Source organism: Heterodontus francisci, chromosome 3 (assembly GCF_036365525.1).
Source record: "Heterodontus francisci isolate sHetFra1 chromosome 3, sHetFra1.hap1, whole genome shotgun sequence".
In the NCBI taxonomy this organism is placed as follows: Eukaryota; Metazoa; Chordata; class Chondrichthyes; order Heterodontiformes; family Heterodontidae; genus Heterodontus; species Heterodontus francisci.
In genome coordinates, this window is record NC_090373.1 from 159,343,704 (window position 1) to 159,371,321 (window position 27,618).

Here is a 27,618-nt window from a genome sequence, read left to right on the forward strand (position 1 = left end):
TCATGGCCCTCCTGCCTTGGGCGCTATGGCGTTGGAAGGGTGAATGAGAACGGGCAGAGACTGCTTGAGTTGTGTACCTATCATAACCTCTGCATCACCAACTCGTTCTTTCACACTAAACCCTGTCACCAGGTTTCACGGAGGCACCCAAGATTGCGTCGTTGGCACCAGCAAGACCTCATCGTCACAAGGCGAGCCTCCTTAAACAGTGTTCAAATCACACGCAGCTTCCACAGTGCGGACTGTGACACCAACCACTCCCTGGTGTGCAGCAAGGTTAGACTCAGACCAAAGAAGTTGCATCATTCCAAGCAGAAGGGCCACCCGCGCATCAACACGAGCAGAATTTCTCATCCATAGCTGTTACAAAAATTTCTAAATTCACTTGTAACAGCCCTTCAAAACACTCCCACAGGGGATGCTGAGACCAAGTGGGCCCACATCAGAGACGCCATCTATGAGTCAGCTTTGACCACCTACGGCAAATGTGCGAAGAGAAATGCAGACTGGTTTCAATCTCATTTTGAAGAGCTGGAACCTGTCATAGCCGCTAAGCGCATTGCACTGTTGAACTACAAGAAAGCCCCCAGCGAGTTAACATCCGTAGTACTTAAAGCAGCCAGAAGCACTGCACAAAGAACAGCCAGGCGCTGCGCAAATGACTACTGGCAGCACCTATGCAGTCATATTCAGCTGGCCTCAGACACCGGAAACATCAGAGGAATGTATGATGGCATTAAGAGAGCTTTTGGGCCAACCATCAAGAAGATCGCCCCCCTCAAATCTAAATCAGGGGACATAATCACTGACCAACGCAAACAAATGGACTGCTGGGTTGAGCACTACCTAGAACTGTACTCCAGGGAGAATGTTGTCAAAGAGACTGCCCTCAATGCAGCCCAGCCTCTATCAGTCATGGATGAGCTGGACATACAGCCAACAAAATCGGAACTCAGTGATGCCATTGATTCTCTAGGCAGCGGAAAAGCCCCTGGGAAGGACAGCATTACCCCTGAAATAATCAAGAGTGCCAAGCCTGCTATACTCTCAGCACTACATGAATTGCTTTGCCTGTGCTGGGACGAGGGAGCAGTACCTCAGGACATGCGCGATGCCAATATCATCACCCTTTATAAAAACAATGGTGACCACGGTGACTGCAACAACTACCGTGGAATCTCCCTGCTCAGCATAGTGGGGAAAGTCTTTGCTCGAGTCGCTCTAAACAGGCTCCAGAAGCTGGCCAAGCGCGTCTACCCTGAGTTACAGTGTGGCTTTCGTGCAGAGAGATCGACAGTTGACATGCTATTCTCCCTTCGTCAGCTACAGGGGAAATGCCGTGAACAACAGATGCCCCTCTACATTGCTTTCATTGATCTCACCAAAGCCTTTGACCTCGTCAGCAGACGTGGTCTCTTCAGACTACTAGAAAAGATTGGATGTCCACCAAAGCTACTAAGTATCATCACCTCATTCCATGACAATACGAAAGGCACAATTCAACATAGCGGCACCTCATCAGACCCCTTTCCTCTCCTGAGTGGCGTGAAACAGGGCTGTGTTCTCGCACCCACACTTTTTGGGATTTTCTTCTCCCTGCTGCTGTCACATGTGTTCAAGTCTTCTGAAGAAGGAATTTTCCTCCACACAAGATCAGAAGCAGGTTGTTCAATCTTGCCCGTCTAAGAGCGAAGACCAAAGTACGGAAAGTCCTCATCAGGGAACTCCTCTTTGCTGACGATGCTGCCTTAACATCTCACACTGAAGAGTGTCTGCAGATTCTCATCGACAGGATTGCGGCTGCCTGCAACGAATTTGGCCTAACCATCAGCCTCAAGAAAACGAACATCATGGGGCAGGACGTCAGAAATGCTCCATCCATCAATATTGGCGACCACACTCTGGAAGTGGTTCAAGAGTTCACCTACCTCGGCTCAACTATCACCAGTAACCTGTCTCTAGATGCAGAAATCAACAAGCGCATGGGAAAGGCTTCCTCTGCTATGTCCAGACTGGCCAAGAGAGTGTGGGAAAATGGCGCACTGACACGGAACACAAAAGTCCGAGTGTATCAAGCCTGTGTCCTCAGTACCTTGCTCTATGGCAGCGAGGCCTGGATAACGTATGTCAGCCAAGAGCGACATCTCAATTCATTCCATCTTCGCTGCCTCCGGAGAATCCTTGGCATCAGGCGGCAGGACCGTATCTCCAACACAGAAGTCCTCTGGCGGCCAGCATCCCCACCCTACTGAGCCAGCGACGCTTGAGATGGCTTGGCCATGTGAGCCGCATGGAAGATGGCAACATCTCCAAGGACACATTGTACAGCGAGCTCGTCACTGGTATCAGACCCACCGGCCGCCCATGTCTCCGCTTTAAAGATGTCTGCAAACGTGACGTGAAGTCCTGTGACATTGATCACAAGTCGTGGGAGTCAGTTGCCAGTGATCGCCAGAGCTGGCGGGCAGCCATAAAGGCGGGGCTAAAGTGTGGCGAGTCGTAGAGACTTAGCAGTTGGCAGGAAAAAAGACAGAAGCGCAAGGGGAAAGCCAACTGTGTAACAGCCCTGACAACCAATTTTATCTGCAGCACCTGTGGAAGAGTCTGTCACTCTAGTATTGGCCTTTATAGCCACTCCAGGCGCTGCTTCACAAGCCACTGACCACCTCCAGGCTCTCATTGTCTCTCGAGACAAGGAGGCCAAAGAAGAAGAATATTACCTCCTATCCCATGTGCTTTAATTTTGCTAACCAATCTCCTTGTGGCGGACTTTACCAAAAGCCTTCTGAAAATACAAGTATACCACATCCACCAACTCCCCTTTATCAATTCTGTTAGTAACATCCTCAAAAAACTCCTGTGGGTTTGTCAAACAGGAATTCCCATTCATAAATCCATGCTGACTATGCCCAATCAGATCATTATTATCCAAGTGTCCATTTATCACATCTTTTAGAATAGATTCTAGCATGTTCCCAACAACTGATGTAAGGTTAACAGGTCTGTAATTCCCTATTTTCTCTCTCCCTCCCTTAAATAGTGGGGTGACATTTGCAACTTTCCGATCTGCAGGAAATGCTCCAGAATCTATAGAATTTTGAAAGATGATCACCAATGCATCCACTATCTCCATAGCTACCTCTTTCAACACTCTGGGATGTAGAATATCAGGTCCTGGGGACTTATCAACCTTCAGCCCCATTAATTTCTCGAATACAACCTTCAGCCCCATTAATTTCTCGAATACAACCTTCTTACTTATACTAATTTCCTTCAATTCCTCATTTCCCCCTAATCCCTCGGATCTCTAATTCTGGGAGATTTCTTGTATCGTCCTCAGTGAAGACAGACACAAAGTAATCATTTAGCTTCTCTGCCATTTCTCTATTCCCCATTATAAATTCTCCTGACTCTGCCTGTAATGGACCCACATTTGTCTTAGCCAAACGTTTTCTTTTTACGTATCTGTGGAAGCTTTTACAGTCTGTTTTTATATTTTTTGCTAGTTTACATTCATATTCTATTCTCCCTTTTTTTTAAAAATCAGTTTCTTTGTCCTCCTTTGCTGTATTCTAAAATCCTCCTAATCCTCAGGTTTACTATTATTTCTGGCAACTTTATAGGCCTTTTCTTTTAATCTTATACAATCCTTAACTTACTTTGTTATCCACAGTTAACTGTCTTTACTTTTGAGGTTTTTGTGCCTTGAAGGAATATATAGTTGCTGTAAACTATGTAATATTTCTTTAAAGACTATCCATTGTCTATGCACTGCTATACCTTTTAATGTATTTTCCCCAATCCACCTCAGCCAATTTGCCCCTCATACCTTCATAATTTCCTTTGTTCAAATTTAGCACCCTGGCTTCAGATTGAACTACCTCACTTCCAAACATAGAATTTTACATTATCATATTATGGTCACTCATCCTTAAAGGTTCTTTTACAACAAGATTATTAATGAGCACTTTCTCATTACATAATACCAAATCTAAAATAGCCTGTTCTCCAATTGGTTCCTCAAAATACTGCTCTAGAAAACCATCTCTCACACACTCCAGAAACTCGTCCTCCACAGCATTGGGGCTCATTAGGTTTACCCAGTCTATATGTAGATTGAAGTCACCCACGAAGGGCACAAGAAATTGTATCTGAGGTCTGAAAAATCTAATGACAAAATAAAGATGACCACAATGACAAAAGGGAACTATTTCTCAGTACCTGCCCACAGTCCTTTTCTGGTCCTACTTTTAGAAGGAGACCTCTGAAGCTTGAAAACGTTGTGAAATGTTTCATTGATGGGCTTCAGAGTTAGATGTACAGGTGGATATATTATTTTGTTTCCCTTCAAGCATTTAGCTGAGAGCTCCGGACTTTGCCAGCAGGGATATTGGAGCATTGAGAGAGTGCAGCACTTTGTACAATTCAGTGTAAACAGCAGGATGACATGCCACATGTTGCAGATCTCTGGCCTGTGCAAATTGTGATGTCTATTTCGGAGTAAGAGGGGGAAATATATTCTGATAGTGTTGGTGGCAGAGGGGGGTGATGGTGATTAACTGAGATGTTTTTTTTTTATATACACGTGCAAACATTTCATAAAAGCTGTCTTTCATTTGATTTTCTTCAAATTTGCTTTTAGGAGAGGAGTAAAGAGCTCCGTGTAGTTTACTGAAACCACAGGCAGTGTCTTGTCACCAAATATAGTGTCATTCATATCCTCACAGATCTTAGAAAGTCCTTCCTTTGAAGCTGTTCTATCAGGAACTTGGAGTAGATGGTTCTGTATGTCTTTCTCTTATTCTTTACCTATGCGTTTAACTCCTAACTATGAACTAACAATTGTAAAACTTGAATGTAACTTGAAGCTCCCAAAACTCCATGTGACCACCCCTAATGCATGCAGTTTATTTCCCTACTGAAAAGAGGACTTGCAGCTTATCCAATGGCTCTCTGAGTTTATTAAATGAGTACCTGAGCCGCACAAATATCAGAGTTCCAGGTTCATCCCCAGTTTTGTGCTGAGTTAAGTGATCTCAATTGGGCTCATGAGATGCTGTTCTGGCCTTGGTTAAAGGTGGGGAAAATGTTGTTGCTGTTCTCACCTCTCCCTACACTTCCCCCCCCCCCTACCCCCCGCCCATTCCCCCTCCCCACAGTCCAGTATTTTTATAACTCAAACAAAATTGTTCCAAGAAAATGGGAAAAAAGCGCATTTTTTAAATGCCATCATGATTTTTCTTCAGGATTGCATATGAAATGTCTGGGAAATTAATTCTTGAGGGTTGGCAACACTACTGCAGCATCATGACCAAATAACAACCCACCCACCCTGCAACCATGTAACCTCCTGGGAGAGGCAAAAATAAAGGCTATTAAGGGCAAAAATATTTTCTCCGACCCTCTCAGGCAATCAACGCCAATCCAGATGATCATATTGACCATGTGTATGTTAACTGTTAATTCACTTGACTTCCATATGATGCACCCTGCCCCAGCTAAGAACCCTGCTTGAAGGTGTGCCGAGACCTCACAAGCCAACAATGCATTCCAAAAGCATCAGGTGGAGATGAGAATCAGGCTTCAGCTGTGATGCGCTTTGTGCTCAGTAGTCGTACCCCATAAGTCTTGACTAATTGCAACTAGAAATGTAATTTGATGCTTCCACACATGAAGCTTTCTGTTCAAGTGTCATTTGAAACTACTTTCCATATTTTATGGGAGCAGGTGTAAAATTGCTTTTCTTGTGTACTGTTGGTCATGGATAGGAGTGAAGGATTGATGAAAAACTTGCATTTATATAGTGCCTTTCACAACCACTGGACATCTACAACCAGTGAAGTACTTTTGAAGTGTACTCACTGTTGCAATGTGGAAAACATGGCAGCCAATTTGCGCACAGCAAACTCCCACAAATAACAATAAGATAATGACCAGATAATCTGTTTCTGTGATGTTGAGTCAGACATAAAGATTGGTCAGGACACCAGAGATAACTCTTCCGCTGTTGCTTAAAATAGTGCCATGGGATCATTTCCGTCCACCTGAGAGGACAGACAGGGCCTTGGTTTAACATTTTCATCCAAAAGACAGTACCTCCCACAGTGCAACACTCCCTCAGTACTGCATTTTTGTGTTCAAGTTCTGGAGTAGGAACCCAGAACCTTGTGGCTCCGAGGTGAGAGTGCTACCAACTGAGCACAGCTGACAAAATAAGCTAGCTAAGGCAAGGTGCCATCTCTTCGTTTGTTCTCTTCCATCAAAAATCAACACGAGATCAGCACAAAGTTTTCTTATAACTAGTAAATGATGTGTGTGGCAAATATGAGTGGGTCACATCTGTGATTCACTGATTTATATTAAATACAGATTGCCACCAGAATTAGCCCAGTGATGGGCGGCCCTGTCGCCACATAGGGAACATGCCAAACAGGCCCATGCAGGTTGTTTGCCAGCTGTGGGAGTGCGGCAAGGTCCCTCGTTAAAAGGCACTTAGTGCCTGAACGAAGGAACTGGCATCGGCTGACAGCCACCAACACCCTTGCTGTCGAGCCTCCACCTCACGAAACCCCTCATGCCCTGATTTACCTGTGGCCTGGGTCCAGGGCCTAGGATAAGTGAGATAGAATAGAAAGTTTCAGGCACAGAAAGAGTTCACTTGGCCCATTGTGTCTGTGCCGGCTGAAAAACAATCCACCTGCTCTAATCCCACCTTCCAGCAGTTGGTCCGTAGCTCTGCAGATTACGGCACTTGAGGTGCATATCCAGACTCCTTTTGAATGAGTTGAGGGTTTCTGCCTCAACTATCCTTTCAGGCAGTGAGTTGCAGACCATCACCACCCTCTGGATGAAAAAGCTTTTCCTCATCTCCCCTCTAATTTTTCTACCAATCACTTTAAATCTATGCCCCTTCGTCACTGACCTCTCTGCTAAGATGAATAGGCCCTTCACCTCCACTCTATCCAGGCCCTTCAAAATTTTGTACATTTCAATCAGATCTCCCCTCAGCTTTCTCTGTTCCAAGAAGAACAACCCCAGCCTATCCAATCTTTCCTCATAGCTGCATTTTTCCAGTCCTGGCAACATCTTCGTAAATCTCCTCTATACTCTCTCGAGTGCAATTATATCCAGAACTGCACACAGTTGTGGCCTAACCAATGAGTTATAAAGTTCCAGCATAACCTCCCTGCTCTTATATTCTACACCTCGGCTAATAAAGGAAAGGAATTCCATACGCCTTTTTAACCACCTTATTGACCTGTCCTGCTACCTTCAGGGATCTATGAACATTCACTCCAAGGTCCCTCACTTCCTCTACACTTCTCTGTATTCTCCCATTAATCATATATTCCTTTGCCTAGTTTGATCTCCCCAAATGCATCACCTCACACTACTCCAGTTTGAATTCAATTTGCCACTTTTCTGCCCATCTGACCTGACCATCAATATCTTCCTGCAGCCTACAGCTATCCTCCTCACTATCTACCACACGGCCAATCTTTGTGTTGTCTGCAAACTTCTTGATCATGTCCCCTACATTTATTTCCAAATCATTAATATATACCACAAAAAGCAGGGGACTCAGTACTGAGCCCTGCAGAATGCCAGTGGAAACAGCCCTCCAGGCACAAAAACACCCGTCAACAATTACCTTTTGTTTCCTGCCACTGAGCCAATTTTTGTATCCACCTTGCTGCATTTCCCTGGATCCCATGGGATTTTATTTTTTTGACCAGTTTGCCATGCCTTGTCAAAAGCCTTGCTAAAATCCAAGTAGATCACATTAACTGCACTACCCTCCTCGATCTTCCTTGTTACTTCTTCAAAAAATTCGATCAAGTTGGTCAAACAAGATCTTCCCTTAACAAATCCATGCTGACTATCCTTGATTAATCTCTGCCTTTCTAAGTGGCAGTTTATCTTGTTTCTCAGAATAGATTCCAATAATTTGCCCACTGCTGGGGTTACACTGACTGGCCTGTAATTATTTGGTCTATCCCTCGCTCCTTTTTAAACAGAGGTACAACTTTAGCAGTTCTCCAATCCTCCGGCACCACAGCTGTATCCAGTGAGGACTAGAAAATGATGGTCGGACCTTCTGCTATTTCCTCTCTTGCTTCTTTTATCTGGCCCTGGTGATTTATCAACTTTCAAGAATGCTAATACCATTAATACTTCCTATGTTTATCACATCCACTACTTCACACTGCTCCTCCTTAATGACATTATCTGCATCGTCCCCCTCTTTTGTGAAGACAGGTGCAAAGTATTCATTGAGAACCATACCAACATCTTCCGCCCCTACACATAGGTTACCTTTTTGGTCTTTTATGGGCCCTACTCTCTCCTTAGTAATCCCCTTACTCTTAATATATTGATGAAACATTTTGGATTCACCTTGATTTTGCTTGCCAATATTCTTTCATGCCCTCTCTTTGCTTTTCTAATTTCTTCTTTGATTTTACCCCTCCACTTTCTATACTCCTCTCGGCTTTCTGTAGTATTGAGTTCTCGATGTCGGACATAAGCTTTCCTTTCCTGCTTTATCTTACCCTGTAAGCTCCTTGACATCCATGGGGCTGTAGATTTGGCCATCTCACCCTTTTTCTTTGTGGGAACATGTTTATTCTGAACCCCTTGAATCTCCCCTTTGCCTCCCACTGCCCTGACACTGATTTACCTTCAAGTAGCTGTTTCCAGTCCACTTTCGCTAAATCACTCCTCAGTTTAGTAAAATTGGCCTTGCCCCAATTGAAAACTCCAACTCCTGTTATCTCTCTGTCCTTTTCCATAATTATGTTAAAAATTGACTGAATTATGATACTACTAAAATGTTCTCCCACTACCACTCCTACTACCTGCCCAGCTTCATTTCCTAAAACTAAGTCTAAAACTGCTCCCTCTCTTGTTGGACTTGCTACATACTGGCCAAAAAAGTTCTCCTGAATGCACCTCAAGAATTCTGCTCCCTCAATTCCTTTCACAGTAAAACTATCCCAGTTAATATTAGGGTGGTTAAAATCCCCTATTGTTCTTGCATTTCTCAGAGATTTGCCTATATATCTGCTCTTCTATCTCCCTCTAACTGTTTGGGGTTCTACCGGTAGCAGCCACCGCTTCTGTGCTGGCGCTGCTCAGTTAAAGGGCTGCCTGCCTCTGATTCGCCAACAGCTCTTAGCAGGCGGGGTTTCTGCCCGGGTCCTTGCTTCCGGGAAAGGACCTCCACTGTCCACTTAAGTGTCTAATTGGCACTTGATCCAGTGGGCCTGCCCCAGACGAGTCAAAGTTGGGCTCTTGCCAGCATTTTTGCTAGTGGTCAAGACCCCAGTTGCCCAGAAAAAAACGGGCAATGTTTCTAATTTTATTGTACTCTTCACACTTTGAGAGGTGAATCCCCCAGTCAATATGCAGCATTCCGCAATTTATTTTATAACTCTGTAAAGTGACAATGCGACAGAAATTCCCCCCAAAAATTGCATTTGTATGGATTATTGAAAAATGGTACTTCATTGAGCCAGGAGCACATCGAGGAGCTAAGATTATATCATAGATTGAGAGAGCATTTTATTAATACCATCATGTTGTGTTACTGCCTTGTTTCATACTGCAGATTGAATTATTTATTTGCAGCTCTGTAGTATTCCAGTTATAAGAAAACTTTGTGCAAATCTAGTGCTGACTTTTGATAAAAGACAGGCAATGAAGGAATGACACCTTGCCTTAGCTAGCTTATCTTATTGTACAAATGGACCATCAAAATGTAAGCAAGGTCAGTAATTAGATAAAATTCCGGCCAATGTTTCTAATTTTATTGTGCTCTTCACACTTTGAGAAATGAAAGCCCCAGTAGATATGCAGCAATTGGCAATTTATTTGGACACAGAAGAATCCAAAGAGAGGTAGGTTGCATTAACTTTTAAAACTAAGAACAGTGTGACTATTTTTAGGATGTATTGTTTGGATTCCTCCAGGCACTCAGTAAAATCTTATAACATTGACTTTCATTATATCATTTTACTCAGTGTCTGTCTAATTTTCCAATCAAGCAGAGTTTTTCTCGGAATGGATTTATCAAATCATAACAGTTAGTTAAAATTTAATTATGCAAAGTTCTAGCAAGCTTTTCTTTTTTAAGTACTTCATAAAAAAACCTGTTTCCTTGCTGCTGACTCAAGTTGCTGGAGTGCTCTCTTAGCTTTTGGGGTCAGCTGGCATTTTACAGCCGTGTGTCACTGTGATTGACGCATAACCATTCTGATCGTGGAGATGTTTGTGCTGTAAGGAAGCAGCCAGGATGGATTCAAGAGATCAGCCACTAAGCACTCTGTCAGCCTCCCCAGAGGAAGCTAGCAGACAATGTGTGCCCTGCATTCAAATCAGCTTGCCTGTACTCTGTATTGCCTCCTAGTTTTGCAGCTTTTTGAACAAATCATAACCGAGGCATAGAGTCTACTTATCCTATGGCTGTATCGTTTTTCTTAATTGTTTAGTTAATGGTCCTTCCTTTCCACATTTCATTTTTACACCACGGTTTCCAATCGTGGCCTACACCCTGCCACTGTTCCATCCCTCTCCTCCTGCCCACCGCACCTCCCTCACGTCTATGTAAGATGTTCCTTTGAAAACAAACTGTATCTATATTCACATTAATACACATTAATATTTGTAAATTCTTCCCTGGCAGCACACAAAATGAATGAGGAATTGTGAAAAGGCCATTTAGCCTATGCTGCGTGTTATCTGCTAATTTCGAGAAATGATGGGCGCTGCAGCCAACCATTCTAATCTAATCCTCTGCCTGTAATAGCAGAGTTTCTTGTAATGCCACTTAAGCTTTAGTTAGGGTTGGAATATCATAATCTTGGCCAAGCTCCAAGATGATAGTACTTGCTTCCTCCTGACTCCACTTTCTGCACTGATTCAGCTTTCCCTCTGTACTAGGTGGTAATTTACTCCTTGGTGATGTTGCCTCCTGGGCTGAGGTGTCATTTTCAGACAGCCACTTTATTGAAACTATAAATTACAAAAAGCTGGAACAATCCGTATTAGCTGTTCTTCTGTGACTCTGAAGAAACTGCTAGAAAGGCCAGGGAGAGGAGACCAGGATGTGCGATATTAGTCATATCTTTGCACAAAGCAAACACATAATTGGATTCCATTCAACATCAATTCAGTCTGTTGGAGTGTTTTTAGTGAGGAAAAAAGCATTGATTTTAGAGCACTGATCATTTAACAAGAAGAACTGTCTAGAGGAAAAACTGATTTTTAAGTGATAAAAATGATGAATATGGGTTCTGAGTGGTATAGTAGGCAGATACTATCCTTTCACCTCTGGGCAGTGTTTGAATCCAGCCATGACTGATGGGATTGCTGTATTGAGTGAAATGAGTTTGAGCAGTGTCAACCCAGTTCCTAATGGTTGTAAGCCACATAACTATGCATAATTTGCAGTCCTGCTCTGAGTGATAGCTGAATTTACAGTGCAATAGGTTGAGGTTGCAGAGTAGAAGGGAGTTTTACTCTGCATCTTATGATGTCATACCTGACCTGGGTAACAGACCCAGGCTCTGCTCCAAATTCCACTCATCCCCTTTTCCCGGTCAGGTAATTTCCTGCCCCCCCCCCCCACACTTTTTTTTAGCCCTTGGGCCTGATTGGTATTTCAAGCTACTCTGACTTCAATCCTAAATTTTTCTTTTACTACTTTGAATCTGTCTCCTTGTCCAATTCCTATGGTTTAACTTGAAACAATGTTTCAGATCAACCTTTCATATATTGTTTGCCACCTTCCATACCTCTTCTGTTGCCTCCTCTGCTTTTTCTATCTTTGCTGTAAATTGAATCCTCGCATACTGGGGAATCAGGCTTTATGGCTCTTCTCTTCACTGCCTTCAGAACTTGCCAGAAGAGCACAGGAAAATCCAATCAAGACAACAATTTGCAAAATATTTTACAAATAAAAAGTAAAAACTTGCAAATGCTGGGAATCTGAAATACTTAGGTCAGGCAACATCCACAGAAAGAAATGAGTTTTCCCTTCATCAAACTATTACCAGCATTTTCTGACTTTAAGGACATCTTTTGGGCAACTTTTGAAGATCTGCAAGGAGTTTAATAGTTGACTGGGCTGCTACAATAAAAGTAAGGAGAGGCTTTGTAACTGAAGGAGCTCAAGGCTGCGAAACCTAACAGTTCTTCTCCCACTTCCCATTGATCAACACCACTGCACAGCCCAATGTAAAGAAAAAAAGATCTTGCATTTATATAGCACCATTCACAACCTCCCAAAGTACTTCACAACTAATGAAGTATATTTTGAAGTGTGGTCACTGTTGTAACACACAAAAAAGACAGTGAAGTACCATCCCATCAATTACCCAACTGAGGGTAACTGGTATTGATTACGAATGCGGCCATCATTAGATGCTGGGTTGGGGTCTGCAAGTTCTTTCAGATTAAAAGTGCACTGCATCCTCAAAATTAACATGAGAAGAGCAGTTGTTCCCATCCCCTGGCGCTCTCCGCATCAACAGTTATACTTCTGAATATATCCATAGGTGAAATAACTGGGGATTGGATGAAAAGTTATATTACCCTTTTGTCCTGCTACAAATTCCAGAATTGTCTGTTGACCCTTTTGAACTCCTCATTGCATCTCTACATACGTGTGTCCCAATCTATAAGTCTGGTTAAATTCTTACAAATAAATTGATGTTGATTTGAATTGCTTTACTTATGTTCCTTTGTCTGATTTAGTTGAGCCTGGTTTATGTAAACTCCCAGACCGGCTCTGAGCTGCAAATTTTTGGGGATGGGAAAGAGCTGTCATGATTGCAAAAAAAATATAATGGTTAAATAGTTGTAGGTATTGATACCATTCACTCAGGCCTGCCAGTCAGCCTTTGCATAGCAGTGATGTTGTTTCATTAACTGAACAGAGCTTAAAACAACAAGCAGGGAGAAGGTTTTTATTGGTACTGAAAAGTTAGAGTGCCAGTTTTCCCTTTAGCTAAAAATTCACTAATGATATTGTTAGAATATGCTTTTCTGAAATGTGAACATTTTGAGAGGTATTATTAGTGGTGAATTAATTCTGGAGAAAACACCATTCACATTCTGGGGAACTGTTATATAGTGAACTCCAATCAAAATGCAAACATCCAGAATCTACATTTTTTTTCTTAAGACTACGAGACTGGTAGTGCAGAATACTTATGGGTTGAAATGAATAAAAAGGGAAGACAAGAAATCAGAAACCTATTGGTTTTAAAAAGTTGGAGATTTCATAATGAGGAAAAGCTTATGAAGCTACCTGGCGAGTTATGGGAGCAGTATTCAAGTCCTGGAAGAACTTGGGCCTGACACAGAGTTAAGGCTTGTTGAGAAAGTAAGATTATGGGAAGATAAGAGTTTGGCACAGTTACAAATTCACGTCTACCCATGATAATTTCTCCGATCCAGTGGTGTGACTTGCACCTGTAAATGGCCTGAGCATCTTGCCTTTGTGGAAGTCACTGCTCTGTAATCTACTTGTACGATAACATGACCCTGGAATGTAACAGTAGTACCCCCTGGTGACCGGAACTGGATATTTATATTATTCGCACATGTACTGCCACAATTTCTCTGAAGTCGACTGAGCAAACACTTTGTCGGACCGAGGCTAGATATGAATCGATAGCTGCTTTATTTCTCAGTAAGACGAGTATACAGAAGTCAAACTGTACAACTCATCTTTGCATTAAAAAAAACAAAGAACAATCAGTGGATCGTCTTACTTGACTTAACCAAGATGACATTTAACTGTTTCTCCAGCACTTCTGACCTTTTAGTGCCTGCGAAAACCTCTCATTTTTTTCTTTAAAAACATGTTTGCATGAGTAGCGCCCTGTTTCTAAAAACCCCTCTGTCCCGATTTCTATCTTTTTATTTCTTGCTGCAGTTCACAGAAAACACCTCAAATGTAGAATATTGGAAAGTTATTGATCCTGAGACAGAATAAAGACTTGCTTATTATTTACAGTATATAAGGGACCAACATCAAAACTAGCTCATTCGTTTTTTGTCCGGAAAAAAAAAGCTTTGTCTCTCAATTTCCGAGGGGTTTTCTTGATCCCCTGCTGTAACTTTAGTGAACAGTTACCACGGAGAGACACTTCAAATGACTTTTTTAGCCATTCTGCCAGGCTTTCCCCATAGAGATTGCCGGTGGAAATTCCAGGCAACTCTGCGTTCAAGAATCCTACGTTAACTGTAACTTTTTCCCAAATCCTTTCTGTTGCAAAATGGCCAGAGAATCCCAAAATCTGACACAAAAGAGGAAACCTAGCTCTTGTTTTAGCATTGGGGTGAGGTGGGAGATGGTGATGGTGGCAATAGATCAAGAAGGCCTACCAGTGGCGCCATCAGAGTTGAGGTGATATCTGTGGGGTAGACCTATAATAGACATAAAGGAATTGAAAGAAATTAAATGACCAAATTTTGAGCAGGGACAGATTCTGTTTTAGATAATCTGCATGTTACCATAGTAAATTTACACTGCAGCAGGAGCAGATTTTGTTTGTTAGGGAGACAATGGTGTAGTGGCAACCTCACTGAATTAGTAATCCAGAGTGCCAGGCTAATGCCCTGGGGACCAGGGTGCAAATCCCACCACAGCAGCTGGTGGAATTTAAATTCTATTAATTAATAAATTCAATTAATTAGTAAAAATCTCACAAAGAAAGCCAATCTCCGTAATGGTGCCATGAAACTATCATCGATCACTGTAAAAACCCATCTGATTCACTCATGGCCTTTAGCGAAGGAAATGTGCTGTCCTTACCTGGTCTGGCCTACATGTGACTCCAGACCCACAGCAATGTGTTTAACTCTTTACTGCCCTCTGAAATGGCCTCCCAACCATTCAGTTGTCAAGGACAATTAGGAATGGGCAACAAATGCTGGCCTTCCCAGCAACACCCACATCCCATGAAAGAATGAAAAAAACATTGCTTTTAGTTTTCCTATCATTGCACTTTTTAACCAGTAACTATGTCTTGTAATAAAAATAATTGCCATGTTTTTGCCTCAACAAATAACAAGTGTCAGCTTGGTTCTGTTAGTAACACTCTCACCTCTGAGTCCAAAGGTTGCAAATTCAAGTCCCACTCCAGATGTGAACATAATATTGATGAGTGCTGCATTGCAGGGGGTGACATGAAATGAGGATCCACCCATCTGTTCAGGTGGACTTTAAAGTTGCTATTTGAAGAAGCACTGAAAATTCTGTCTGTATCCTGGCCAATGTTCCTCCTTCAACACTTGCTTTGATACAATCTGGTGCAGTTTTTAACTTCAAAGGTTTTAGTCTCAGCGAGCCAATTATTATACCAACTAACATTTCAAGACTCACTTGATGATTGTCATAAAGTAGGTGATATTACAAGTCACATTAACAGTCTGACAAGTTTTGAAGTAGTTTGGAAACCTCCAGAAGAAACAAAAAAGAAAGTGCTTTCTATAATAAGCAAATAATGGATGGAATATAACCGTGCTCTCTACTGGGAGTGGAATAGTGGTGTCAAACTGCATACAATGTTGCTGGTTGTGGGTTGGGGAGTAGGGAAGGAAGGAAGGAAGAAAGTGGAGACTAAATGCCACAGAACTGTTACCAGCAAAAAAAAAATCCCAAAGCAAACCAATTTATTTTTAAACAGTTCCGCAGTGTGACTTGGATGAGATACAATATATAAAGTACTTCATAGTCATCTGAGGGATTTAAAGTTACTCCCTTGGTGTCAACTGCCAGCAGTGGTTTTGCATCTAATAGTATTGTGAATTATTGAAGAAGGCTCATTCAGAAATGATATCCAGGACTAGGACAGCAAAGGACATCTTGAATGGTAAGGTTGGGAAAGAGTGTGCGCAACTTCGAGGATCAGAATGGCTCACTTCCTTTGGTTAGAATGTGGTAAAGTGCAGGCTTATTATGCTAGTTTGAATTCACCACTCACAGGGTTTTTCATTTGTGAATATCACTCAACGGTCAACAGTGGAAGGTTAACATAGATTGCATACAGTGGTCAGTGGATAGTGAGAACCCTGACCGATTACCCCTTCACCCTCAACCACCCTCCCAACATGGAGGTTAAAGGTAGCAACCCAATGGCTTCTGCACAGCTTTCTCTGTGACCAGCAGCCTGTCGGAAGCCAACAGCTTTCCAAAAGCCAACTACTTGTCTGTTAGCAAGCATACAGATCAAAACACCAACAGGCACCCCCACATCATTTATCTCCATAGCAATGTGGTACATGTGAGATGTCCCAGATAGCAATTTAAACTAATTATTTCCAACTCCATATCTTCTCTTTGTTCTGGGAAATCATATGAATACTTTAAACCCTTGATTGAGGCAACTGCAGACACACTGAATGGGGAGGGTGGTGGGTGCATGGAACGCATTGCCAGCGGAGGTGGTAGACGCGGGCACGATAGCGTCTTTTAAGATGTATCTAGACAGATACATGAATGGGCAGGAAGTAAAGAGATACAGACCCTTAGATAATAGGCGACAGGTTTAGATAGAGGATTTGGATCGGCGTAGGCTTGGAGGGCCGAAGGGCCTGTTCCTGTGCTGTAATTTTCTTTGTTCTTTGAGGCAGTGGCGTGGTGGTATTGTCACTGGACTAGTAACCCAGAGACCCAGGGTATTGCTCTGGGGACATGGGTTCAAATCCCACCACAGCAGAAGGTGGAATTTGAATTCAATTAATAAACCTGGAATTAAAAAGCTAGTCTAATGATGGCCATGAAACCATTGTCGATTGTTGTAAAAACCCATTTGATTCACTAATGTCCTTTAGGGAAGGAAATCTGCTGTCCTTACCTGGTCTGGCCTACATGTGACTCCAGACCCACAGCAATGTGGTTGATTCTTACATGCCCTCTGAAATGGCCTAGCAAGCCGCTCAGTTGTATCTAGCCGCGAGCACTGTGGGTGTACCTACCCCACGTGGACTGCAGCGGTTCAAGAAGGCAGCTCACCACCACCTTCTCAAGGGCAATTAGGGATGGGCAATAAATGCTGGCCTGGCCAGCGATGCCCATATCCCATAAATGAATTTTTTAAAAAAACAGTCTCCATCCAGAAATTCAGAGAGGTTCCCATTGTTTAGGATCTTCACACTTCCTATTATGAACTTACTAAATAAACATGGGCCATCCTTTGACTTATAACCAACATAGGATTGTTTGCCAGCTTCTTAAACCAGGTGTTTTCATTTGTCTTGCATTGAAAAAAATTAATTCCCAAATTAAAAGTTACCTCTAGAAAATTAATTTAAACCATGAACCAGGTGATTGTAACAGAGTACAGCTGAATTTTCCATCTATACAACTTCATAAACAGCAAACAAGCAGCAGTGCCTTCCTTCCAGCTAAATTCTTGTTAAACCTGCTGAATAATGGCAGTCAATTTCTACTGCTACTGAGTCATGGTAATGAAACTACTGCTTTTTGTTGCAATGCTGTGCAATTGCAGCTCCAAGGCTAATACAACAGTTATAAATTTTAACCTTAACCCACTTCCAATAATAATCCTAAAATGAAAAAGCACCAAGCAAAATTCTTAATAAGTTAGGGACAATCCCATTAGCACAGTGGTGAAATCGTCTACCTTTGTGCTGTACATGCCAGGAAGTTAATGGGTACTGTAGTAAACCAAAGGTTTTGCGTGCAAATCCCACTATAGGAGATTGTGAAATTGAATTCATTAAATTATCATGGATTGTTGTAAAATCACAATAAGTTTACTAATGACCTTCAGGGAAGGGGACCTTACCTGTTCATGCCTATGTGTGACTTTAGACAAAATCATATGGCTGAGTCTTAATGCCCACTTAACAGTCTTAGCAAGCCACCACCTTTAGGGGTGAGTGGCACCTGCCCTGGGGTTCTGTACCTCAGGAGTGATGGGGAAAAAATTGGGAAAAAAGAATATGAAAACATTGCTAATATTTAGTATTTCTTCCCCTTTAGTTTTGCTGTTTTCCATTATTGTGGTTGTATTATTACACTGACTAGGGTTGTATTTTTGGAATTTAGACGGTTAAGGGGTGAAGTGATTGAAGTTTTCAAGATACTAAGGAGAACAGTTAGGGTAGATAAAGACAAACTATTTCCTCTGGTTGGGGAGTTTAGGACAAGTGGGATAGTCTAAAAATTGGAGTGGAATTAGGAATCATTTCTGCACACAAAAGGTGGTAGACGTTTGGAACTCAGTTCCACAAAAGACAATTGATGCTAGGTCAATTGTTAATTTTTAATCTGAAATTGATAGATCTTTTGTTAACCAAGGGGCATTAAGGGATATGGCACAAAGTCGGCTATATGGAATTAGGTCACCGATCAGCCATGATCTCACTGATTAGTGGAACAGGCTCAAGAGGCTAAATGGCCTACTCTGTTCCTATGTTCCATTAAGTCATTTAAATTAAAAGCAAGATTTTTCTCTTTATTTCAAAACAATTTCTCAGGAAATGAATCAATTCCTCTGCACTGCAGTTTATGCACATAATGTAACAGGTATTATATTATGCATCTCATTGCTTAGTAAACTACTAGTGTGAATAACCAATTGCCCTACCCTCAATCAAGCCATTGTAAATATTTCAGTTGGTGAAATATTGACAGTTAGTTCAGAATAATATTCCATCCTTTAGAAGCCAAAAACTGACATTTGACTGAACAAAAATAAATTACTTCTGTGCTGACATGTTGATCACAGCTCTACCTTACTGTAAATCCTTGCTGTGAACAAGGCAGAAACCAAATCCCACAACTTAAACTTACTGTAGCCCTGAGAAGCAGAATTTGTCAATGGTAACTGATATGAATTCCAGCCCGCCTGAACCCAATAGTGAGCTCTGAATTGAAGTGACTGGCAGTGTAACAGGCTGTTGAGTCACTGGAAGCTTTGCAATCACATTCCATAGCTATAGCAATTTCAATAACTATGATTGATTCAAGAATTATTTTTTTTTGCTTCTCAAACCCAGGAGAACTCAACTCTCTTTTTTTCTTTTTATATTAAAATTGTTAATGTTGTATGAACAAAATACTCAGTATCTGGTGTTGCTGCTCTTTTAGTAAATAATCCAATTCACACTTGTTAAAAAAATCCACATTTTGCCTCTAAATGGAAATCTATTATATTTTAATTTTGGTACATCAGGCATATCTTGAAAACTGATTTCATGTGATGCATAATATTTCCTATTTTATAATGAAAATGTATTACGTGATTGTGCAATTTGTCCATGATATTCCCAAAATCGTTCTTTAAAAAGAAATTTGCTTTTTTTCCTCAGTAATTGGAATTTCTCATGTCCAAAAGGAACAAACTAAAAAAAAGATAAAATGACGTATTTCACAGTAACATGATTAAAGTAATTGCCTTTTGTGTCTTTTAATGCCTTCACTAAAAAAAAATTTCTTGAAGGCCTCAGCAATTCCCATAACCCTGGGATAGGATTTGATAATTTTGCTCAGACTGTAGTTCTGAGCTGAATTGTACAGGCTGTGGATGTACACTGTGCAGTTTTCCATGAGGCATCAGCCCTCTTCAGTCTGTACTGAGGGGATGATTAAGAGAGAGGAGAGCTTTGAAAACCACTTTTTACCCACAACCCCTACTCAAAATGTAACTTCCATTGAGGTGGTGGCTGCTTTATCTGCCACATCATGCTCTATCAGCCACCACCACCCAGCAGAAAGAGAAGAATAAAGGACAAAATCAGTGGGCGACAGAGTTAAAAGCAAAAAGGGTTAAAAGTAAGGAAGCAGCAGAGAAAAGGAAATGAGACAGTAAGAGAAACATCAGAGACCAGTAAGAGAGTGTCTGTATCAGAGTCATAGTCATTATGGCACAAAAGAAGGTCATTCAGCCCATCGAGTCCATGCCGGCTATCTGTAGAGCAGTACAATCAGTCCCATTCTTCTTTCTTTTGGGCCTCCTTATCTCGAGAGACAATGGATACGCGCCTGGAGGTGGTCAGTGGTTTGTGAAGCAGCGCCTGGAGTGGCTATAAAGGCCAATTCTGGAGTGACAGGCTCTTCCACAGGTGCTGCAGAGAAATTTGTTTGTTGGGGCTGTTGCACAGTTGGCTCTCCCCTTGCGCCTCTGTCTTTTTTCCTGCCAACTACTAAGTCTCTTCGACTCGCCACAATTTAGCCCTGTCTTTATGGCTGCCCGCCAGCTCTGGCGAATGCTGGCAACTGACTCCCACGACTTGTGATCAATGTCACACGATTTCATGTCACGTTTGCAGACGTCTTTATAACGGAGACATGGACGGCCGGTGGGTCTGATACCAGTGGCGAGCTCGCTGTACAATGTGTCTTTGGGGATCCTGCCATCTTCCATGCGGCTCACATGGCCAAGCCATCTCAAGCGCCGCTGACTCAGTAGTGTGTATAAGCTGGGGGTGTTGGCCGCTTCAAGGACTTCTGTGTTGGAGATATAGTCCTGCCACCTGATGCCAAGTATTCTCCGAAGGCAGCGAAGATGGAATGAATTGAGACGTCGCTCTTGGCTGGCATACGTTGTCCAGGCCTCGCTGCCGTAGAGCAAGGTACTGAGGACACAGGCCTGATACACTCGGACTTTTGTGTTCCGTGTCAGTGCGCCATTTTCCCCCACTGTGTCACACCGACACGGAACACAAAAGTCCGAGTGTATCAGGCCTGTGTCCTCAGTACCTTGCTCTACGGCAGCGAGGCCTGGACAACGTATGCCAGCCAATCAGTCCCATTCCCCTACTGTATCCCCATAGCCCTGAAAGTTTATTTCGGTCACATGCCCATCCAATTTCGTTTTGAAATCATTCATCATCTCTGCTTCCACGACCTTCATAGGCAGTGAGTTTGAGGTCATTACCATTTGCTGCGTAAAAAAAGTTCTTCCTCACATTCCCCCTGCATCTCTTGCTCAAAACTTTTAATCTGTGTCCGCTAGTCCTTGTACCATCAGCTAATAGGAACAGCTTTGCTTTATCTACCTTATCTAAATCTGTCATAATCGTGGACACCTCTATCAAATCTCCCCTCAATCTCCTTTGCTCTAAGGAGAACAACCCCAGTTTCTCCAACCTAACCTTGTAGCTAAAATCCCCCATCCCTGGAACCATTCTGTTAAATCTCCCCTGCGCCCTCTCAAGGACCCTCACATCCTTCCTAAAGTGTGGTGACCAGAACTGCACACATTACTCTGGTTGTGGCCTAACCAGAGTGTTATAAAAATTCAGCATAACCTTCCTGCTTTTCTACTCAATACCTCGATTTTTATGAAGCCCAAGGTCCCAAATACTTTGCTAACTAGTCTCTCAATCTGTCCTGCCACCTTCACAGATCTGTGCACATGAACCCCCAGGTCCCTTTGTTCCTGTACATTCTTTAGAACTGTGCCATTTAGTCTATATTGCCTCTCCATACCCCTTCTACCTAAATGCATCACCTCACACTTAGCTGTATTCAATTCCATCTGCCACTTGCCTGCCCAGCCTATGTCCTGTTGCAGTCAATTTGTATCGTCCTTACTGTCTGCCACACCTCCACATTTGGTATCATTGGCAAATTTTGAAATTTTATTCTGTATTCCAAAATCCAAGTCATGAAATATATATCAAAAAAGTGATGGACCTAGCACTGAACCTTGGGGAACACTACTGTCTACCATCCTCCAGTCGAAAAACAACCATTTCTCACGCCTCGCTGTTTTCTGTCCTTAAGCCAATTTTTTATCCAAGCTGACACTGACCCTTCTATTCCATGCGCCTCTATTTTGTTAACCATTCTTTTATGTGGTTCTTTGTCAGCTGCATTTTTAAAATCTAAATAGACAACATCCATTGCTTTTCCTTCATCAACCTCCTCTGTTACATCATGAAAAAATTCAATGAGATTAGTCGAGCACGATCTGTCTTTTACACATTTGTGCTGGCTTTCCTTAATTAACTCAAACCTCTCCAAATGCCTATTGATTTTTTCCCCCTGATTATTGTTTCGAAAACCTTAACCACTACTGAAATTAAACTGATGGGCCCATCATTGGTATCAACGTATACCACAACTTCCGGCTCACTCCCTTCCCCCTGCAGAATATACTACACCCTCTTCGTGATTTATTTTATTCTGGCACCAGGGAGGTAACACACCATGTGGGACTTACAATGATGGTTACAGAAATGCCTGTCTGTCCGCCAAATTATGGAATCTCCGATACAACTGCATTTCTACTCATGCTGCCCTGTCCTGTGCAGTCCCTTGTCCATTGATGCTATGGTCTGGACTGCATTCCTTCAAGATGTCATCGCTCCCAACAGTTTCCAAAACTGAGTACAGGTTTTACAGTGGCACACAATCCAAAGACTCTTGCACTTCCTGCCTCTTTCTACTCTTCTGGCTGGCCACTCATTGACTATCCTGAGCTCTCATTGCCCGTGGGGTGGCCACCTCCTGGAACGTGCAATCCAGGAAACTCTCATCCTCCCTGATGTGACTCCAGCTGCCCCTCAAGCTCGGAAATCCTGAGCTTAAGTTCAAGCAGCTGGAGACACTTGCTACATACGTTGTCCCCCAAGACACCTGAACTGTTCTGATGTTCCCACATGGCGCAGGAATTGCAAGCAACAGATCTCAGCTGCCCATCCATGATCTAAAAACCTCTATTCCCTCTTTTAGAATCTAGTTTGTACCTTATTTTAACTATTAATTTTAATTAATGCCTCTGGACCTGCTCTGTGCTAATACTCTCATGAATACACTTATTGCTATACTTACCCCGATTGAAATTTTATTAGTTAAACTAGTTAAGATATAAATTTAATACAGTCCTTTTATAGTTTCTTGCTCTAGTTTAAACCACTGCCCTGTTTTTGTTTAAATTCTAATAGTCACCAACCAATCACCTACCTGTTCGCTTTTGTCACTCCTTGCTTATTTAGAAAAACACCTATCAGGTCAATGTTGTTCTCTATCTCTCTTATCCTCTGCTGCCCCTGGTGTCTCTGATCAGGTCCCCACTGTTCACCCGCACACTCACCCTCTAATCCTGTCGCTGCCTATGTCTCGGATCAGGTCTGCGCTGTCCCCCCGCCCCACACACACACTCTCTCTCCGCTACCATTGCTGGTGTCTGATCGGGTCTGATCCATACTGAATCTGGAAGAGATTCTGAAAGGTATGTCATGGCTCAGTGAGTTGTTTGAGAGACAGGGCAATGAGCCTTGTTGAAAACAGCAAAGCCATAGGAGATTGACAAATAATTCAATAAAGACATAAAATAAATTGATAACGTTAAAATTACAAACAGCTGCTTATGCTGTGGGATACTAGCACACCAACTCCATATACAGTGGGCTTGAAAATCTCGGAATCCCACATCGATGGGACGGTGCGATAGTATGGAGTTCCCACGGCCCTTGACGAAGATTACATTGCAAATGACAGGGCGATAACTGGGAAGGGCGGGATTTCCTCTATGGGTGCTACAGAGCCCCCCATACTTGCACTATTAGGAAACCTCGAGGCTTGAGATGCACCAAGGAATAAAGCTGCAAATGTTTCCTTCAAATCCTAAGCGGGATCATGACGGAGAGTTTAAAAGTAATTGCTCCTTTCTCCATTGGCCAACTTTGTCTTTCTGACTCTTGGGGTATTACTAGATCCTGAATAGAAGTTGTACCAGCTCTCAGCTAGGAAGAGGTTCTCTGGGCCTAATGCAAGTATTTCTGATTGTGTGGGGGTGGGGGGGCGTGGGGAGAGAGAGAATGCAGGTGGGCGGAAGACTTTTCCCTTACAGATTGCTTTATGTTACAGAAGTTTTTTTTCCCTCGAGTGTTTTATATGTCAAATAATGAAGAGGTTCCAGGTGGGACAATACCAGCAATTGTAATGATCACTCAAGTTTCGCTTTTCATTTACTGTCATTAAGCTTCTCTTAATAGAAATGTTCAAATTGACACACTAAATTTTCACTCTCTCTTTAAGGGAACCATTCTCTCTAAACAACCTATCTTTAATTTTTTTTTAAATTCATATCAACCACCTCAAGATATTCAATTTCAGTCTGTTACCATCTGCAATCATCCGAAGTCAGGTTTGGTGTCCATTGTGGTTGACAGAAACCATCCTACATGTAGAACTGTATTTGATCACAGCCAGCATTATATACATAGCTAATTATCTAGGATCACAGTCAAATCATAGGAAAAGTATTAGTGTGTTGACAGTACTGAACATCTCTCATGGCTTCAGTAGGGATATAACTTGACTGAGTGAGATAAATAGTCAAATAAATTATGTATTTTTGTAAGTTTTTTTGTGTGGCGGTGAGGGGAATTCAGTACTATAGATTCTAACTAGTTTGTTGTTTCCACTCCAGATCAGATTTTAAAGGTAACATTTTGTAATATAGCAGCTTGTAAATATGCCACAGTTGGCTTATAACCAGTAGAAATCTCTGTGTTCTTCCTTTTTAAAAATATTTTTTTAACATTTTAGTAGAGTGAATTACAAACAAATATTGTGTCATTGTTTAAGACCACAATTAGAAAGGGCCTCTCAATAAGAAAACCCATCACAGTGCAAGCTGTATATAGACTCAGCCAAGAAGCCTTCACATCAGCCCCTCACTAGTTCCCATGCATTCCAAGTTCTACACTACTGCTGAGATTTTAAAATTAATTTTACTGTTCCCAATACCTTGTCCCTTTTTTGTACTCTTATTTCCTGTGTTTAGCAACACTTGCTAGGATGTTACCCTCAAGCAAGTGGCCTCTTCATTTTGGAACCCCGATAGCTATCAATAAGCTATCCTATTGGAGGGAGAGAGGGTGGAGAGGAGGGGCAGCATCACAACCCATCCCAGCCCTGTCCTCACCTGATGCCTCTAGCCTGCGTATTCTCTCTGTGGATGATGATCAGGAACAGAAACCCTGATTGTTATTTCCCCTCCTTAGCCCAAGAATCGAGGATCCCCCGCCATCGCCCGACTGACTCAGCACGGAAAAGAGGTTGAACCTGGAAGCATTCTGGTTTGTATGGCTCAGTACCATGCTAGGCACTGCATTTATCTTTTTAAAAAATGTGCACTGTTTCACAATCTGTAACCAGAAATAAAAATTTAAGACTGTTTTAAATAACAGTGTAGAGTGAGCTCGCCCTGGTGTGAGCACTAACTCATGGTGACAGAGGACACGGTTACACAATGCAGATAGGACTTTGTATAATGCATTACAACATAGCACATTGATTTCTGCACAAATTCTAACTCAACAATAAGTTTTTATTTATTTAAATACAGTCCAGCAATTTGTAGTTTAATGCTATTTTGAAAACTGTAAAGGGTAAAGTTCATTGCATTTGTCATTAAAACCTTTTTCTTTTCTATTTTTTTTTAGGATAGAATAAAAGACACAACAGTAAGAATACTTTTTTTATTATTATAATAGCATATAATTTAATCTTTTAATTTCCTTTTAATTCTGCTTTAGAACTGCACAGTAATTCCCTGATTGTACTCACATGTCAATCATCTGCAGCACTGACATCACAATAGCCTCTTCCCCTCTTTCAGTCAGTGTAATATCAGCTCCACTTCAATTGTCATTAACATGCCTTTCAGATATATATAATGCAGTATATAAAAATATGTGCTATATAATACTAAGGATGAGGGAGCATGAGTAATGAAGGTGTAATTTAATCTCAGGCTTCGAATGGCATCTGCAAACTGTCGATTTCTGCTTTTATGGTTTGTTATTTGGAGTTAGTACAGTAAATTGCAGTCCTATCACTCAGCTTTTCTTCCATTTTCTTGGATTTTTTTTTAGAAATCTACATTTTTTTTTTAAATAGATACATATTTGTGGTGGAAATCTTGATAATTGTGATTGTTAAACGGCAAAAGTTTGGAAGCAAGTCAGTTTCGGGATTGGGGGTGGATGCAGGGTATCGGGAGAGAAACCGGTGTTTTAAATTGGTAGAGGCTGAGTTACTGACTAATAATTATCTTATCCTAGCACTTGACATTACTTGCCTCCAAATTGGTTTTAATTTTCCAAAATTTCCTAAATTTGGGGAAGGTTCCATTAGATTGGAAAATAGCCAATGTAACACCGATATTCAAAAAGAGAGGGAGACAGAAAGCAGGAAACTACAGGCTAGTTAGCTTAACATCTGTCATAGGGAAAATGTTAGAAGCTATTATTAAAGACATTATAGCAGGGCACTTAGAATAATTCAAGATAATCAGGCAGAGTCAACATTTTTTGTGAAAGGGAAATCATGTTTAACCAATTTATTGGAGTTCTTTGAAGTAACAAGTGCTGTGGATAAAGGGGAATGGGTACTGTACTTAGATTTCCAGAAGGCATTTGATAAGGTGCCATATCAAAGGTGATTGCGGAAATAAAAGCTCATGGTGTAGGGGTAACATTTTGGTATGGATTTAAGATTGGCTAGCTCACAGGAAACAGACAGTATGCAAAAATGGGTCATTTTCTGGTTGGCAAGTTGTAAAGAGTGGTACGCCACAGTGATCTGTGCTAGGTCCTCAACTTTTTACAATTTATATAAATGACTTGGATGAAGGGATCGCAAGTATGGTTGCTAAATTTGCTGATGACACAAAGATAGGTAGGAAAATAAGTTGTGAAGAGGACATCAGGAGGCTACAAAGGGATATAGATAGGTTATGTGAGTGGGCAAAGACATGGCAAATGGAGTATGATGTGGGAAAATGTGAAATTGTCCATTTTGGCAGGAAGAATAAAAAGAAGCATATTATCTAAATGGTGAGAGATTGCAGAGATCTGAGATGCAGAGGGATCTGGGTGTCCTAGTGCATGAATCACAAAAGGTTAGTATGCAGGTACGGCAAGTAATTAGGAAAGCTAACAGAAGGTTATTGTTTATTGCGAGGGGAATTGAATACAAAAGTGGGGAGGTTATAGTTTAGATATTTTAGAGATACAGCACTGAAACAGGCCCTTCGGCCCACCGAGTCTGTGCCGACCATGAACCACCCATTTATACTAATCCTACACTAATCCCATATTCCTACCACATCCCCACCTGTCCCTATATTTCCCTACCAGCTACCTATACTAGGGGCAATTTATAATGGCCAATTTACCTACCAACCTGCAAGTCTTTTGGCTGTGGGAGGAAACCGGAGCACCCGGAGAAAACCCACGCAGACACAGGGAGAACTTGCAAACTCCACACAGGCAGTACCCAGAATTGAACCCAGGTTGCTGGAGCTGTGAGGCTGCAGTGCTAACCACTGCGCCACTGTGCCGCCCCTCAGTTATACAGGGCATTGGTGAGACCACATCTGGAGTACTGTGTACAGTATTGGTCTCCTTATTTAAGGAAGGATGTAAATGCGTTGGAAGCAGTTCAGAGAAGGTTTACTAGACTAATACCTGGAATGGGCAGGCTGTCTTATGAGGAAAGTTTGGACAGGCTAGGCTTGTATCTGCTGGAGTTTAGAATAATAAAAGGTGACTTGATTGAAACATATAAGATCCTGAGGGGTCTTGACAGGGTGGATGTGGAAAGGTTTTCTCTTGTGG

At 42.0% G+C, this 27,618-nt stretch overlaps 1 protein-coding gene across 10 annotated transcripts in view; it reads left to right on the plus strand.

Moving 5' to 3' along the window:
• Positions 1–27,618, plus strand: part of sobpa (sine oculis binding protein homolog (Drosophila) a) — a 420,356-nt gene that overhangs the window by 288,195 nt on the left and 104,543 nt on the right. For 5 of the 10 annotated variants that reach the window (XM_068027132.1, XM_068027101.1, XM_068027091.1 and 2 more), the window contains exons 6-7: positions 25,000–25,074; positions 25,441–25,461. The exons of 1 other annotated variant lie outside the window; for it this stretch is intronic. In XM_068027132.1, coding sequence (XP_067883233.1) covers positions 25,000–25,074; positions 25,441–25,461 — 96 coding nt within the window. The remainder of the gene's footprint in view (positions 1–24,999; positions 25,075–25,440; positions 25,462–27,618) is intronic. 4 more of the 10 variants (XM_068027118.1, XM_068027124.1, XM_068027147.1 and 1 more) reach the window with 1 other exon arrangement.